The 16,251-nt window shown below is 38.5% G+C and overlaps 2 protein-coding genes across 10 annotated transcripts in view; one reads left to right on the top strand and one right to left on the bottom strand.

Annotated features, from left to right (window-relative positions):
- Positions 1-16,251, top strand: part of LOC139767661 (uncharacterized) — a 31,764-nt gene that overhangs the window by 13,301 nt on the left and 2,212 nt on the right. Inside the window, exons 1-5 of one of the 9 annotated variants that reach the window (XM_071697184.1) lie at positions 9,943-10,283; positions 10,473-10,598; positions 13,875-14,074; positions 15,033-15,230; positions 15,731-15,877. In XM_071697184.1, coding sequence (XP_071553285.1) covers positions 13,958-14,074; positions 15,033-15,230; positions 15,731-15,877 — 462 coding nt within the window. In that variant the 5' untranslated portion in view covers positions 9,943-10,283; positions 10,473-10,598; positions 13,875-13,957. Of the gene's footprint in view, positions 1-9,933; positions 10,284-10,472; positions 10,599-13,874; positions 14,075-15,032; positions 15,231-15,730; positions 15,878-16,251 lie in introns of those variants that run through there. The other 8 variants (XM_071697183.1, XM_071697180.1, XM_071697181.1 and 5 more) reach the window with 8 other exon arrangements.
- On the bottom strand, positions 2,359-6,222 carry LOC139767656 (U-scoloptoxin(01)-Cw1a). Its single transcript, XM_071697170.1, has 5 exons — positions 5,792-6,222; positions 5,469-5,543; positions 3,180-3,302; positions 2,746-2,847; positions 2,359-2,662 (listed from the first exon to the last, which is right to left on the bottom strand). The coding sequence occupies exons 2-5, from the start codon at positions 5,541-5,543 to the stop codon at positions 2,585-2,587; spliced, it is 378 nt and encodes a 125-aa protein (XP_071553271.1). The 5' UTR covers positions 5,792-6,222; the 3' UTR covers positions 2,359-2,584.

A 16,251-nucleotide genomic window follows, 5' to 3' on the forward strand; every position in this document is an offset into this window, starting at 1 on the left:
GGTGCTTGAGCTTTGTGAAAGATCCGAGCATGATCGGATGACAGATAGGAGTGGATAAAATCGGTCGAGGATCGGTTAAATGAACAGTTAAATTTTTATGACATTTATAATGCGATTCGACACCTACGATAGCTTTGTACTTTAGAGAATAGGGGGGGGGGGGACCTTCCATCAAAGGTCTTTCACTGCCTTCGGGGTATTCCGTATTCGTCGCGATCCCTTCGTCATCTGTCACCGACCTGAAACCTAGTGTACACACCACGAAGGATAGGTATAAGAGATCGATCAGAAGAGCCGAGTGAAAGTGGAACGTCGGGCGTTAATATCTTGACAAAGGATGCCGTAGGAATAGTCGTAGGCGACACGCATGCCTTGAGGATGTTCCGAGCGATAATGATTCCGCGTATCGCGACAGCGCGGCGAATCCGCGGTGAAATGTAGGAAATGTAGGTTTTTCCGTGACGGATATCTTTCGTAATCCTCACGCGGAGACACCGCGCACGGCCGTCACGTCGAGTTTTCAATCAATTATTCTTCAGGGTCAAATGGATATCGTTGCCGATACCGAAGGGAGTAACAGGATCTCCATGCGACAATCGCGCGAGATTAAAGCCTCGCTAATGCGTGACATTAAACACGCAGAATTTGCATGCCACTTATCGACGAGTGACATTTGAAGAAAACAGCGATACGTCATCTGTGCGATACAAGTGCGAAGATTTCTTCAGGAGCATTATAAAGTAGTTGTAAAGATTGTCATATTCCCGACATTACGTCATGTCGCATCGCGCAAAAGATTTACTGTATTTGTTACATTACGGACGTCGAAACGCGTGTAATCGATAATTTATCTCAATACGTCTACATTCATATACCGTAAAGTTTATTTATTCCGCTAGTTAAATTAGAAAAAAATTCTGCCAGTTTAATACACGTTTACAGTTTCTCGTTTACTCGCTAGAAATAAACTCTGCTGTCAACCGAGCAGATATAATTGCCTTTGTTTCTAATTGCTAGAACCGAATAAATAAATTACGAACGCTGAAGTGAGTTCTGTTCGTTCTTGAGAGATTCGAAAATTTCATTAATAATTCGAAGTCGAGTGGAAGATCCTGCTTGCTACAAAGAAAGGAGCGTCTGGCCTCGTGCCACAGGTTTGTCCGCTGTATGAGGTCCACGACGCTTTCTTGGCCATTCGAGAAGTCAACGAGTCCTTTCTTCCTCTATCACCGGCCATCGGCCACCAAGGACGACGCTTCTTGTTCCTCGTTTTCTTCATTTTCCTCTTATTGCTCGAATTGCGACTCGCCGTACTTATACCCGCAATCATGGGCTTTCTTCGCGCGGAAGGTCGAGCACGTGAAATCGAGTTAGGTGTTTTTTTTGCATCGCTCGTCGAGAAAGGTTGTTGTCCTTAATGATTTTTATGGTTTAATTTGACTTATTTAATGCGATAGCGGAACATTATCTTCGACAAACATAACTGCGCGCTTTCCACGCTCCAATTATCGTACTTCAATATAAATCTTGCTGCACCTCAGTGAGTTTTAATTTAATACTTTAATTTACTATTTTCCTATTTTCTCAGTTTACTTTCGGAGTACAACCGACAAGATCGGGTGGGACATCGTAAATAGCGCATTTAAAAGTAGAAGCCGGTCAATTTTCCCGTCACTTTTACTATCGTTAAGACACTAATACCGCTTACATTTAACGGGATAACATTTAATCGCTTTATCCTTGGGATTTTATAAAAATGCGTTTTTATGCGGAAGAATCTATAATCGAGACTGATGAGTCGACGACAATAAAAGCTACGTCGGCATTTTAATGATCCCCAGATGTTTTCGCATAAAACGATTGCGCGAACGTGATATGCTAAAAATCACGTAAAATCAAGCATATTCCTGGATCAGTGGGTCGAAATTACGAAAGAGGATAAAGAGCCGCGGGTGTTCCGCGTAACGAGACGCGCATGCAAAGTGCAAACGGAAAACTGTAACATCGCAGTTAGTATCCGACAGAGAAAGATAGAGAAGAGGGTGGGGTCTGACTGGTCAGTCGAGCTCTCACTTTCTATTGTCCGATCATGCCAAGAAATTGTCAAGCATGAATTTGATTTAACGCTCCTGCCGCATAAACAGCGCTTCTTCAGCCGCGACAATTTTACAATTAATTTCTCGGTTGAACAGGATTTGTATTTTTTAAATTTACGATTTCTTTTTGCAGTATACATTTAGATGAACACTTCTCGGAAATTTCGTGCAAAACGTAGCGCTAGGAACATGCGGTTAAAAATAAATGCACTTTTTCAATTTTGTGAAAACATAATTGTTTAGTTTATAAAACCGTAAGAAATTGCTAATCCATTTTGCAAACTCTATTTTATTTAACAGCGATAAATAAGGCAGGCATCCCTGTTACTTTCCTGTATCGGCAAACTAGGGATTCGCGTATTATTTTCACTTTACTCTTTGCAGACAAGTTATATACTTTCGATAGCGTTACGCGTTTGTAAGAAGCTTATATATAAAATAGTTTATTAATGTACATACAACTATTTATATAAAAAATATAGGAATTGTTAGATCTTATTTCCATTCACGTCTCTGTAAAGCTCGTCGTTGTTGCCGTAAAGTCTCGGTGAATCATCGCAGTCGACCTGTAATATTAAAATTAATTGAAAGGGTTTCGAAAATAATTTAAATTAATTGCGTGCCTCTATATTAAATAGTTTTTAGATACCTTAAACCACCAGTCACAAACGCGAGTGGTTTGACTAAAAACTGTACCGTTCGGGCAGAGAAAACTGAACTGACGTCCATTTGGCAAGCACCAATGCCACACCTTGAATGAAAAAGAAAAATATGAATATTAAGATTGTTATAATTATCAACCGACAATGAATTTTCCAATCTTTTCTACATACCTCTCCAAATCTTACAAAGTATTATAAATATATCTTTTTTCAAACAATTCGATTATTATTTTGCAACATATTTTTTGAAATAATCAGTTTGTTTGTTTAAAAATAATTTATCACACATGTCAGGTCTCTTCTTTAACATATTTCTTAATGAGATCAACAGGATCTCATTAAATGTATGATACTACTGAAACGCATTTAAATAATCTCGAATATTGAAATGAGAATTTGTTCGGTGACCATATGGACGCACCTGACATCTGGCCTCGGGATCGGCATAATATCCAGGTAACTTCCCTCCACAGGTAAACGTAAGTCCGAACGGCACCGAATTGTAAATTGGATAGTCTACGCCAGGTGTGTAACCATCCACTTGCTGCAACGCACAAATAATTATGCGTGTTACAGATAACTATCGTTTTTTTTTCTAACAGGTGTTACCGATTTAATTTGTAAATCGTTTTTTTCTGGTGAAATATATCTTGTATTCTTATATGATTTTAAGTCTTTTGAAGCAATTACATAATTGTCACACTGTATTTAGGGCGCGTTCTAATTTGCATTGCAAATCTCGGTGGTTGCGTCGAAACAATTAGCGAAAACAGTGAAACTTGGAGAAGCATAACCACGCAGAGCCACTGTTATTGTTCTGTTGGAACAATAACAATACGTTTCGACATATATCATCTCGACAATGGCATGAATGTGGATACATGCTGTAAATCGGACTTCCTCTCTCTTTAATGCGAGCACGTACATTCAGCCTTAATTAACTTACGTCAATAAATTTCATAATTTATTTCTTTGCATTAATTATTACATGCAAAGAAATGCAGTATATAAAAGTATGCTTTTAATTATGCTCTACAGAAGTTGCTCATTTTAAAACATTATTTTCAAAGATTTTAAATAAATTATTATTCTCTCCAGCAACTTGATTGAAATTTCAGCTAATTTATATCTTTGAATTATAATAAATGTAATTAGAGCAACATTGAAAATCAATTTTTCTGCAAATGTATTTCTTAAATTAATTAACATTGTTTAACAAATACATTAATGCTTATCCCAGTTTTTCGCTGCAAATAGAACGCGATATAGAATTGTTTTCGTAATTGGCCATCGGTCAAAACGAGAAAAAATAAGGAGGCAGTTGCGACACGACGCGTCGGCTCGAAACCGTTCAGTGCGTGCACGTGCCAATGTTTGACCGGAAGTCGGGTTACATTGTTTCTCCCTAGCGGATGCGCATCTCCGCGGCTTTGTATACGATCTCGTGTTTACGATTTCACGTGTACATACATAGTATGCAGATGTACGGTTCCTTCCTTCTCCACGCGCCGAATCTAACCGGTGATTCCAACGCTTGGTAAGAAGGCCGGCACCGAAAAAGTGATTCACCTAGTTACGTTGCACTTTTACTTCCAAGGAATGACATGTGTCGAAGTTCGAAGTTCAAGCAAATCCACGCGATGCTTATTTAATGAAAAAGTAAACGGTGCAAACTATACAATTATGTATAATTTGAAGAAGAAGATAATTCGAATAGACTAAACATTCTGATATATGTGATATGATAAATAAATTTTGTTTTAAACACGAAAATTATCGCGAGTTATTTTGTCATTACAGAATAACGTCGTGAAAGATGCGTTAGTCGAAGCAGGATAGTGAAAAACATTGCATAAATTAATTGAGTATCTTATCTTTCCGTTCGTTAGCTTCGTGGCATTGAAGCTGCGTTTTATTTCTCGGCTTATTATTCTCTATCCCGATTTTCATCGGTTTCGCGTTCATCATTTCCGGTGAAATATGTCTTCTAGCTGTTAATTGCAGGATCGGATGCGACGAATCCACACAAATGGTCATGTATTGTTTCTTCTCATCATTAAAATTAATTAATATAACATTTCGTAATATTTTGTGAATATAAATTTATTATTATCTCATAATAGTCACCGAATATTTTTAAATTAAAATAAGAAAAAATATGGCTAATCACGCGTTACTTTTTCTTTTAGAAATTTTGTAATGCAACATTGAAATCGTGGTTTATTTAGAATTTCGGCATTGTGGAAATATTCATGAGTTGCACTTATATATATATACCACCAGACTTATATATACCACCGCAGAACACGTTTAGATTAAATCCAGAATAGACTTTGTCTAATGAGGCGCCTCGTACGCGGACGAGAGAACATGCTCGTGTAACACGGGTTAATTAATGAATTACTTCATGTTACCACCTTAAGAGAAAGATGATGCGTGCAGCTATGGTTCACTCGCTGTTATTGTTACGCGATATATCGTGAGAAGCGACGATGAAAATGATAATTTTCATACACCCTGCTAGGTTTTGTAAAAGTGGAATATTTACGAAATATATTCCCCACCACCACACGTGCATGCATATTGTATAATCATTGTGTGACAAAGACATAATCATTTTCATGGAGTTGTAAACAAATTTTTTTTTTGACAACTGCAGTATTGTTTGTGAGTTAAAAAAAAACGGTTTGCAGGAAGATTTTTAACTTACCGCCATTGTTTCATACAGTAAAACCGCGCCGAAAAGCAAAAGAGCGCAGATTATTACTTGATACCTCGAAATCATCTAAAAGTTGAAAATTTAATTACTCAATAATCGATGTTTAAATCAAAAGTGTATTAGGAATAATTTTGTATCTCATACAGATAAAATTAAATTTACAAACATCTATAGATAAAATTAAATTCACAAATATCTATTTAACTTTATTGTTGTATAATTTCGAAATGCTGCTATTATTTTTGGAAATAAAAAGTAACCGAAATTATAGTAAGAAAAGAGATGAGGTGTGGTGGATTAAGTGATGTGCTTACTTTTCTGAAAAATCTGATCCCCTTAGTCCGCAGTGTCGTGCTGCGTGGTGATCATTTATCTTTCCGTGTTCCCTGTCTTTTCAGTTTTTCGTGTACCGCCGCACTTATCCGATTTGCTTCAGGTTCGTAAGGTGATGCTACTTCCAAAGTATCTTTCTCAAAGGATTGTTCCATGAGGTGGTGGTATATATATGGCTTTAGACACATCAGCCAGACACAAAAGGGGGGACTCTTGAGAGTCTCTCTTTCTTGGGGCTCCCACATCAGACGAACGGAGAAAGAGAAGATCCCAGAGCGGTGGAAGGAGGGATGTTCTTCTGTGGTGCAGCAGATTCTTCTCTTACGCAATCGTCTCGTGCTCTAACACCCGTGAAAATATTCGTAACCATCGTACTTGAACCGTTGTGATACCTGTGCTCTTCTTTCCGTCTCCCTCGAAATACAAGAAAATTCGAGTGGTTATTATAATTACCTTTTTTTCCGCATCTGAATCTTCATAGAAATTTGCTTCCATAAAATTTTATTTAGATTTTTTTATTGTGTATAAAATAAAAACGGTACTAACTGAGACCCTTTCTGAGCAATATCTCACCTCGTGGAAATCTTCAGTCTATTTGAAGAGTTTAAAGGAGACTTGATATCTCACTCGATCAAGATGCGCTCAATAAATTAGCTACTCTTACTTGGGAGTTATGTGTCTAATTATTCTGGCCGCTGTTAGAATTACAAACGACTAAGGAAAATACTGGTTATGCAAGTAAAAATATACACAGTTCACATCTGCGATAATGAATTAAAGAATTTGAAATTTAATTCGCATCTCCAACTAGTGAGAAAGCAATGACGTTTTTCTTTTTTATTAGTACTGTAAGTACAGACTGTAAATTGATATAAGTGACAAAGAAGGGAATTACATATCGAACACAGAGTCTTGTCTTTGTAATATCAGTATTCAGTGCTTTTCCACTTTGCTAAGAATATGATTGACGTATCATTTTGTTACATAAGCGATCGAGTACTCTTAGTTCGCGCGATTGTATCGTTAATTAGCTGTTTTGTACGTCCACGCTGGAGGGATTGAGATCAACGCGTTGATCTCTTCGATTAGATACGATCCTTTTTTTTCTTTTTTTTCGATTTTAGTTTTTTTTTTTTGCAAAACGGAAATGCTCGTCAGCAAGTCGGACCCGAAATGATTCGTTATTCTTATCGTGCGAGATACATCCAAGGTTGCTCTGTCGCGCAACGCTCAAGCTCGTCATAACACGAATCAACGAATGTGAATCTACGTCGTTCTGTCTCTTATTGCTTCTTGAGATTCTCGCGATTGTACAATGCCATGATGTGACATACGCCATTCATGTTTTGGCAACCAACACTTTCACCCTGGATCATAATGGCAATCTTAGTATTGCGACCTGTTAACATATACTAACGCTCGTATTCGCTAATGAGATTTTTTAATGACCGTTGCTGGACATCGGTGTGCGCGAATTTATGATCTATCGCGATCTATCGCGATGCTATAATTGCGCAATACAAAGGAGACATTTCAAGATCTTTAATTTATAAAGTTCTCTTAGGGAGATTCAATAGCCCGTTTTACTTTTTTAAATCGGTGGGATCTTTAATTGCTAAAGTTCTCTTAAGAAGATTGAATGGCCCGTTTTGCTTTTTTTAAATCTGTGGGACAGCGATGACATTTACGAGTATTTCGTTTAACGTGCGCGCGGCTGACTGCTCCGGGAAAATATCTTCATAAACGCATTAAAAACATGACCTTGTGATACATCGCTGAATTAAGAATCGCGAGTCGCATCTCCCGCGAGGTCGAGCTCATTTGCATTCTGTTACACGTGCGTCAGCATCTTCCGCTTTGAGCCCCTTAATTTTCGAAACGCGTTTCGTGCCAATTAACGATGGATAATTGACACTTGTGAGCTTTTCCAGATTGACATGTAAACTCGGTGGAAAATCAGACATCCGGCCGTTACGGGTCGTTGATGACTTACGCCATGAATTATGCACCGTCATTTTCCCTTTGAAGCAAAAACTTCAAGTATCACGTTTTAATTTTTTATAATCACATTATTTTAGATTTTAAAAGATTAATTATTTTTTAGTTTTTAAAATATCATGTATTTTTAAAAACTAGCTGTAAGACTCCTGTAAAGAAAAATTTTAAATATCTATAATACATTTTTTACGCTGCACGGAGCAATTCTTTAATTGCGTGCGTTGCGTTTCGTAGCTTTTATATTATTAAAACATTGCGTCATACATACACATATGCAATAATAGCATGCATTTCAAGAACAGGAAACAAACACTAGGAGAGCGCATCCCTTCTCTTCTTACGGCCGATTTCGCACGGATCGTATTGCAGCTCGCGTTGCGTGCGGATGCGGAGTGCCACAAACCGCGGGCACAGACTGTGGTTCTTAATTAAATTATCTGTCTGCTAATTAGATATCGGAGCGATTGCAAAATATTCGTGACAACCGTGGGAAGATCTCTTTATTACTTTTACGCGTAAATGAAATTACGCTGGAAAAACACCAGCGAGGAAAATGTCTTTCCCGCTCATTAAATAATCCGTCATTAGCTCATCGTTTATCCTGTAAAATAGTCCTGATTTAAATTTAGGCTGAGAAATCGTTGACCTGAATTACAAAACGCGAGAGAAAGATTCTAAAATAAAACATAAAGTCTATGATATAGAAAATACACAGAAAAAAAGAAGTGTCAAATCAAGACTTAGCCTCGTATATACGCAACAATCTATAATCTTGGAATAATTAATATATTGCGTTAAACGAAGAAAACTTGCTTGAATGAAGTCATTTATATAATTCAACTAAGAAAAAAAGGTTGAAATGAAAAATTAAAATTCTTATAAGAAGATTATAGATTGTTGCGTATATACGAGTATATAACTACTGATTCGATACTTCTTTTTTTTCTCTGTGCGTTTAGATATAATTCTCTTGGCAAAAATTTGTTACTTAGCGATCTCTTGAGATCCTAAATCAAGTCCCTACTGATGGTTTAGAAACGTCGTTGCACTTTTCTAAAAATAGCTGGAGTACTATGCTTGAGAAATGTAAGAAGATATATTTCGAAGGAAATGTTTCTCGCGACACTCGTCCAGCATCTTCGCACGATGCGCTCTGCGGTATAATCTGCCGCAATTTCATAACGCCTTGACTTCCGAGCGTCTTCTTTCCTGTCGCCGGATGCCAACAGAGAGAGGCGCATGAAAGTTATTCTCACGTTTTTACCGCTCGCCAAGCGTCAAATAATTCATCGCGGATCGGTGATAGTTTCTGGAGAAGAATCAGAGAGATTCCTGGAAGATTCGTTGATTGCCGATGATAAATCCAATGATATAACAAATAATTGTTGGTGCATTACGACACATATGCCGTTATTAAATAAATTCGCGGGAGAAGCATTGTTTCCATTTACGGCTGCACCGTTCCATATTAATTGCAGTTATAAACGCTCATTAATGGGGAATCTTGTGTGTATTTTATTACGTCATATTACTTAATGCGATTATGATTGATATCTGTGTGAAATGAAGGATGGAAAGAGGGCAAACTGAGAGAGACGGATAGATTTGACGGAAAATAGAAATATTTTAGACACAGCCAAATTTTTTGTTTCTCGTGATTAAAAATTCCCGACGCCGCTGTTGCGCATTGTTTCTGTCGCATAAATTTTATTGTGTTTCACTTATGTAAGTAATAAGAATTATGATGGAGAGTGAACGTCAGGAAGTTGCTCCGCAATAGTGTTAATGAGTCCATTATTATTAAATTCCATATATTAAAGACGCAACTTTGAATATTATTCGAAAAAATTGTTATAACTTACAAATGGCTATAAAATTACTACGCTCTCTATATGTACGTCTATGAATGTATATGCAGACATATGATTAAACTAAATATTCTGTGCGATACATTCTGTGATAATTCAAAATCAGAGGATTCGATCTCGAAGTCGAGATCTGAGAGTTCCTCTTCCTCGTCGCGATTGTGATTAATGTCGGCGGCGTCAGGCCTTATCGCCCGCGTCACCTTAGGTTTATTGCAGGTGTATCGGCCTCACACACAAAGGCATTCGCGTACGTAACGTGCGTACGTACACGCCTATCGCGGCTCGTTTTATCAGTCAGCGCGATTCCGAACGAACGAACAGCGGCGACGGCGCGCGCTGTCCCACATTTTCAGTCGCACGTACACGACAGTGCATACCGCAGGTGCCTGTCAATCGTTCTCTCCTAGATATTCCGGTCTCGGATCCGCACGGAGAGATCCGCGGGTACGCCGTGCAGAGCCGTGGCGAGTCTCGTTGCACGCGGATGCACCGCCGCCGTCGCGTCGCATCCGCGTCGTTCTGCCCGGCGCGACGATGTTTCCGGAAGCGTGGGCTTTTTCAGCCGCCACCGCCGCCGCGCCGTCGCTCGCCGCAGGTGCGTCGAACGGTAAGATCGCGATCGGTCGATCGCACCTGGGTGAAACGCACGCCACGCATCGAATTCACCTCGATTTAGAACGAGCTGTGCGTACACGCGCGTTTGTGTGTGGGTGCATTCGTTTACGCAGGGCTGCATGCAGAAGCATCACCCGAGTGCTAAAAATCCATAATACAGCATATGTTACGTGCACTATAGATTTTTAGCACTCGGCGTATGATGTTTCTGCACGCAGCCCTGCGTAAACGAATGCACCCTGTGTGTGGCTTCGTCAATCATGTCAACCGTCGCTGAACGCAGGAAAGTGAAGGTAAATAGCTGAAGGTAATCCGCCGCGTTTTCAATATTTAATGCTCCGACCGTTTTCGAATCGGGAGCGATGGAATTCCGCTGTCCATCGCTACAGATCGGATCTTTTCGTCCGAATGGATCGCGATTTCTCCGATAAAGAGCATCGCGTTTGTGTTTCGTCGCGCGTTGCGACTTGCCGCAACTCGATTTCCAACTCGGGTCCGACGGCTCGCGACGATCATTGTAATTAACATGCGGCTATTGTTTAAATTAACGATCGATGGTGCCGCGCTCGGCGTGGCTATCGTATAAATTCTTCGCCCGATAGTTTCGCTCCCGTCTCGCTTATGCAATCGCACGCATCCCTGCGTTTGCGCCACCGACCGATAAGTCGCTTCACGTTGAATAATTGCGCATGTTTTCTTCGTCGAATATTTAGCAACGAGAATTTCGACCGTAAATCTACGACACCTGGCGTGTCGTCTTTATCGCGAATGTTGACTGTGAGACAAGCGATATGATAAAGCAGTTCAATGATCATGATGACGCACTTCGTTATTGTTAAAAAAAAAAACAACATAAAATAATCTTCGAATAAATGATCGATGAATCAGTAACACGTGATTAAAAAATCACCAAGGACTCAAAAGAGGGTTTCTCTGTTACTATGAATAAAGTGTATCTTACAAGCTTATCTCGTTGATAACGTTCTCTATCTAAAGTTTGAACTTGTGAAACACTATGTTTTATCGCTATGTTTTACGGGCCGTGGCAAAACAATTTTAATTGCAAAAGTGAAGAAACTGATAAAAAAACAAGTGGAACGGATGGCTCTGCCTGAACGTCTCGTTCTACCTGAGTTATTCGTCGGCCGTTGCGCCTCGCAAAATGAGTATCGGCGAAATGAAGCGTGTAAGTACGCAAATGAGAGGCATCGGATAGTTTTTATCGGAGGCCATATAGAACAATCTCTTCTTTACGTGCACAATTTTTTCTAAGTTTGATTCTACCGGCTTACTCTATCAGAGATCTCGATACGTTGAGAGAAGAAAGAAACGTATGCTTATATTTTTGGGAATTTGTGTTAGAACGATTTAATCGTGCGGCGTAACACACCGTCAAGCTTTTCCCCCAACGAATTCAATCCGCCGCGCCGTTCAAATTCCGTGAGGACGTATGCGTGGCACGCATCGTTAGAATCTCCTTCGTGACACGACCGTAATAGCTTCCGGTCAGACATCCAGCGGCGCTCGCTTCCGGTTCCCACCCTACCACGAGCATGAAAAGGGGAATTGGTTGATTTCGCGTTGTCAGATGTAATCGCCGGCCAAATATAACGTATAAATTTACGGGGCGTTTGCGACTTTTTCCTTTCCGACGGGAGCGCGAATATCGACGCCGAGATGTGGGCGAGAACGTGCGCTTTATACTATAATGTCGTGCAACGTGACGTATATGATACGGGCAGCGCAATTGTCTGCGCCATTAGAGCGTTTTTGAACGTTTTTCTTTTTAGTAATTCTCTCTTTATTATCTCTTATTATATAAGAGGCCGAGATTCTGCGAAGTATCGTCGAAGAGACTAACGGAAATCTAGGAAACCGTAATAACGAGCAGCGATTCCATTTCATCTGTTAACGCTACCGTTATCGGGCATCCCGAACCTTCTCCTCTTGCTGCTCACGCACATGCACACGGATGCTAATTAATTATACGAGGTGTATTCTGACTTCTCGATGGTATGCGCGATAATAATGGGTTTAACATGCAAACTGTCTGTTTTACGGGACGGCGATAAGAGATACTCGCGTAAAGCGTATATTTTAGAAAATCCTGTTTTTACGAGACACCCGTTGAATAGTTGCTCGCATTAACAGTCCTGCTATTGTACGCGGGTGTAACTCGACGACAGGTGTACAGGCACAGCTACGTACAGGACGTCCCATAAAATACGTTCCTTTTTTACACGTTATTTTTTGTGCCACTTTTAGATCCATTTTTTTTAACTTATTATAAAAATTTCTGGCGCATGGATAATGACCGTCTTAAATGTAATGTAAATCCGAAGAGAGAGAGAGAGAGAGAGAGAGAGAGAGAGAGAGAGAGAGAGAGAGAGAGAGAGAGAGAGAGATCTTTATAGTAGAATTTTTTAAAATACATATTTATGTAGCACATATTTTGATGGCTAAATACAGTTATTTTACTGAGAAAATATTATAGAGGAAGAATAAGATATCGTTTAAAGAATTTTGTATCATAGTGGTTTGTGCGATTGTTTATGTAATTTTTACAATATTAAATCTGCATTTTCATGCACATAGATAAAAATTGTTATTACTCTTGAAATAATGATTGTGGATGCCTCGTAAGCGCGAAGCTGAATAACAGAAACACACCACACCTGTAACCGACGGAATACATTAATGAATCCTTCCTCACCTGACTATCGGTCACCTGACTCATTTCCTGTGGACTGAAAGAACCCCCGGTACGTTTAAAATCGTCGATACAATTGCATCCCGCGCGCATCCGCTGTCGGGATGTAATCACAGGAACGCGAACAAAAAAACCCGTCATTGTCGCTACGCGTATTGCAGAGAACAGTGAAAGTTAAAACAGTGAACGTCTATCCGTTGTATAAATTTTTTTCTCCTACGTTTATTTAATTTATAACACAACAAGAGATTGGAGTTACAGTACGTAAATTAATATATAGGATATTAAAAAATTATGGCAAAGAGTAATTATAAAGACAGTAAACGAGGAATGAATAGATAATTATTATTGACAATGTTGTATAATAGGAGAAGAATAGGGTCGAAATAATAAGCACAGTTCTTATTAATTCCCTTATTGTGTCATAACGTTGTAAATAGAGGTTTTGTCCGAGCGATTTCACTATAAATAGCACAAATATACGGTTCGGTGCAGTGAAGTGGAAGAAAGGAAGAAAAGGAGGCTCCGAGGAACCAGTACGATGCAAGGTGCAACACGTGCTGCCCGACAGCTGTTTTCCGGTTTAAATTCGGACGTTAAGTCCATTTTTAATTTCGTGCCCGGGCGCACCTTCAAATAATAATAATTACTATGTGACACGGGGTGAGTCCTTCTTGTCTGTTGCAAACTCGCGAGTCATTCATCGAAACGCGCGTCTTATTCATATATTAGAGGCCGCGTTCCAGGGAACGCGACCGGAAGTAGATTATCGTAAGAGTTGCAAACATTTTCTATATTTCACTGTTTAAAGATTATAGGAGCTCCGGACTGCACGATAGAATAAATGTATTCTGATCGGCAAATTATTTGCAGGTAGCCTGTTATTTCTGCCCGATGTAAGAAACGAGAGAAAAAATACAAGAGGAAGAAGCGGCATATTTTCATATCAACCAGCTATGGAGGACGAAGACTTTGGTTTCGCAAAGAGAACGGACAATGTCCTGAAGAAGATCCTTACCGTTAATAATGATACAGCTCATAACGTTGAGCAACTAATCTATTCTCCACCGAAGGTTGGTTTTTTACTCGCGTACGATATAATTTTTGTAGCACATATCCCGTTGTGAACAGTAATAATTAACATCTAATATAAATCTACAGGAAGATAGATTTGTTTATTTATTTTGAGATAAATCTCTAAGAGACACACATTTAAATTTCATACTGCTTATGACTGCAACATTTCCAGCGTACAATGATTTTTAAAATATTTCTAACAAGAAATAAGTATAAATTTTTATTAATTGTTGTTTTATAAATACTAAAAAATCGTTAAAATCGACAATAATTGAATAGGTTAAGAAGTAGAGATTTTAAGATATTCTTTAATTTGCGTTATTTACACGTCGATCGGATTCACTTATATTGTTTATACACACGTCACCTAAAAATGACGTTTCTTCTTATCGATAAAATTATCTACTGTTGCGATGAATATCATCACATTTCTCAATGGTCGAATTGATAAAGACGTTCCAGAAAGTAGAGAAATCCAAATTCGAAGTGTTCGAACTCTGGCTGGGTGTCATTTTTCGCAACATATTCTATATATTCCGTATCTTATATATCCTATATTTTCTATATTATATATTCTCCTATATTCTAAAGATTTGTATTAGTATTATTAAGTTGATTATTAATTTAATTATGTGATTGTACCTATTCTAGCTTTAGTTTGAGACTGCGTTTCAAGACAGATAGTAACGGCACGTGGTTTGTTAGGACGAGAAAATCCATTCAGATATAAATTCACGCGAATAATATTATTAGACACAAAAGATCCAGCTTGACCATATAAGGCATATTTTTATTTATTTGTGTTACTTATATGTCGGTCTCGAGTTCATTACATCAATATTTTTTAATTTTTGTAGAATGATGATATAGAGCGTGGAAAATTAGAATTTTAAGGGGCGCATTGTAGAAATATGAAAGTAGATCGACATTTATAACTTGATAAAATGTAATTAGACATCGGAAGTCGTTGGTGGAGGTGGATCATCGACACCAGCGCCTCGGATCGGGGCCGGAAGCGAGGGTTCTGAACGCGCGTCAACCGCCGCTGGCTCAGTCGTGCCCAACACGCCGAACATACCGAACGTGGTGGAGTACCATCTTAAAGTCAAGCCTAGGTCAACGACGAGGCACTGCCGACTCGACAACGTTCCCGTGAGTAGCGTTTTAAGACTCTCTCGTGGAGAACGCAGGTAGAAAGGCGCGCTCCGGATTATTGGTTGCGCGAGGATCGATTTGTCGTTTCCATTAGCGTTATTTATCATTACAATGTTTATCGAATACGAAGCGTCGTCGTGTTGTAAATTATCCCGTTATTCATTCCGTGTTTCGCTTCTTCTTGATTTAAATTCACGACGCATTCGCATTCTTTTCCCTATCCATTATAGGCCGGTATTCATAGTCGGTTCTTATATTTAAGACCGTCTTAAGTACAATCTTAAGCCGTCACCAATCATGCAGAGCCGTATTAGCATCTTAAGACATTACTTAAGACAATCTTGAAATAAGAACCGACTATGAATACCGGCCATATAGAAACTTTTAATCATCAGTTGTTTAGATCACAAATGATCGCTTTTGGATTTTTCAAAATTTCGATCTTGAAATAATTACTTCAGTAGACTCGCGTATTAAGGAACATGAATTTGAAACAGAAGGATCAATTTCTGGAAGAGATGAAAAAGGAGAAGAGTCCGGTGTCTTCTGACGATAAGAAGAAGGATCTCGTGTCGAAGCTGTCGCGTCTCTCCATCGACAATAATGTTTTCGAGGGCTCTGTTGATTTGCCGCAAGTATTTCAGGTATAATTTTCAAACTTTCAAATAAGAGATTGAACTTTTCGGAAGTCTTATACTAATATTCACTCTAGCTGTTCCAATTAAATAGTCAAGACAGAATTACACTGTCAATATATGAACAACAATATATGAACACTTATGTAATATATATGTATATTTATTTATTCTGCATATAGTATAAAATAAATTTTTTAGAAAAAATTTTATACGGAAGTTTTGAATTAAATTAAAAAATTACCTTATTAATTAGTGTTTCTAATATTTAAGATAAAATAAAATAAAACTTTAAATTAAAAATGAAATAAATTTAAATAATCTATTCTGCACAATTTCTTCAGAATTGATATTGTAATTTTTTGAAAGTTGATATTTCTAGA

The sequence above is a fragment of the Temnothorax nylanderi genome, unplaced genomic scaffold, assembly GCF_030848795.1.
Source record: "Temnothorax nylanderi isolate EJ_2023f unplaced genomic scaffold, tnyl_v1.0 TNYL_tig0011_pilon, whole genome shotgun sequence".
In the NCBI taxonomy this organism is placed as follows: Eukaryota; Metazoa; Arthropoda; class Insecta; order Hymenoptera; family Formicidae; genus Temnothorax; species Temnothorax nylanderi.

What these genes read in the sequence shown, in the direction of transcription:
- LOC139767656 (XM_071697170.1), bottom strand. Translation starts at nt 5,543, where the DNA reads ATGATTTCGAGGTATCAAGTAATAATCTGCGCTCTTTTGCTTTTCGGC. An exon ending in TACTGTATGAAACAATGGCG is followed by an intron (nt 3,303 to 5,468) that starts GTAAGTTAAAAA and finishes TGTGCGTTGCAG; the next exon opens with CAAGTGGATGGTTACACACC. An exon ending in ATCCCGAGGCCAGATGTCAG is followed by an intron (nt 2,848 to 3,179) that starts GTGCGTCCATAT and finishes TTTTCATTCAAG; the next exon opens with GTGTGGCATTGGTGCTTGCC.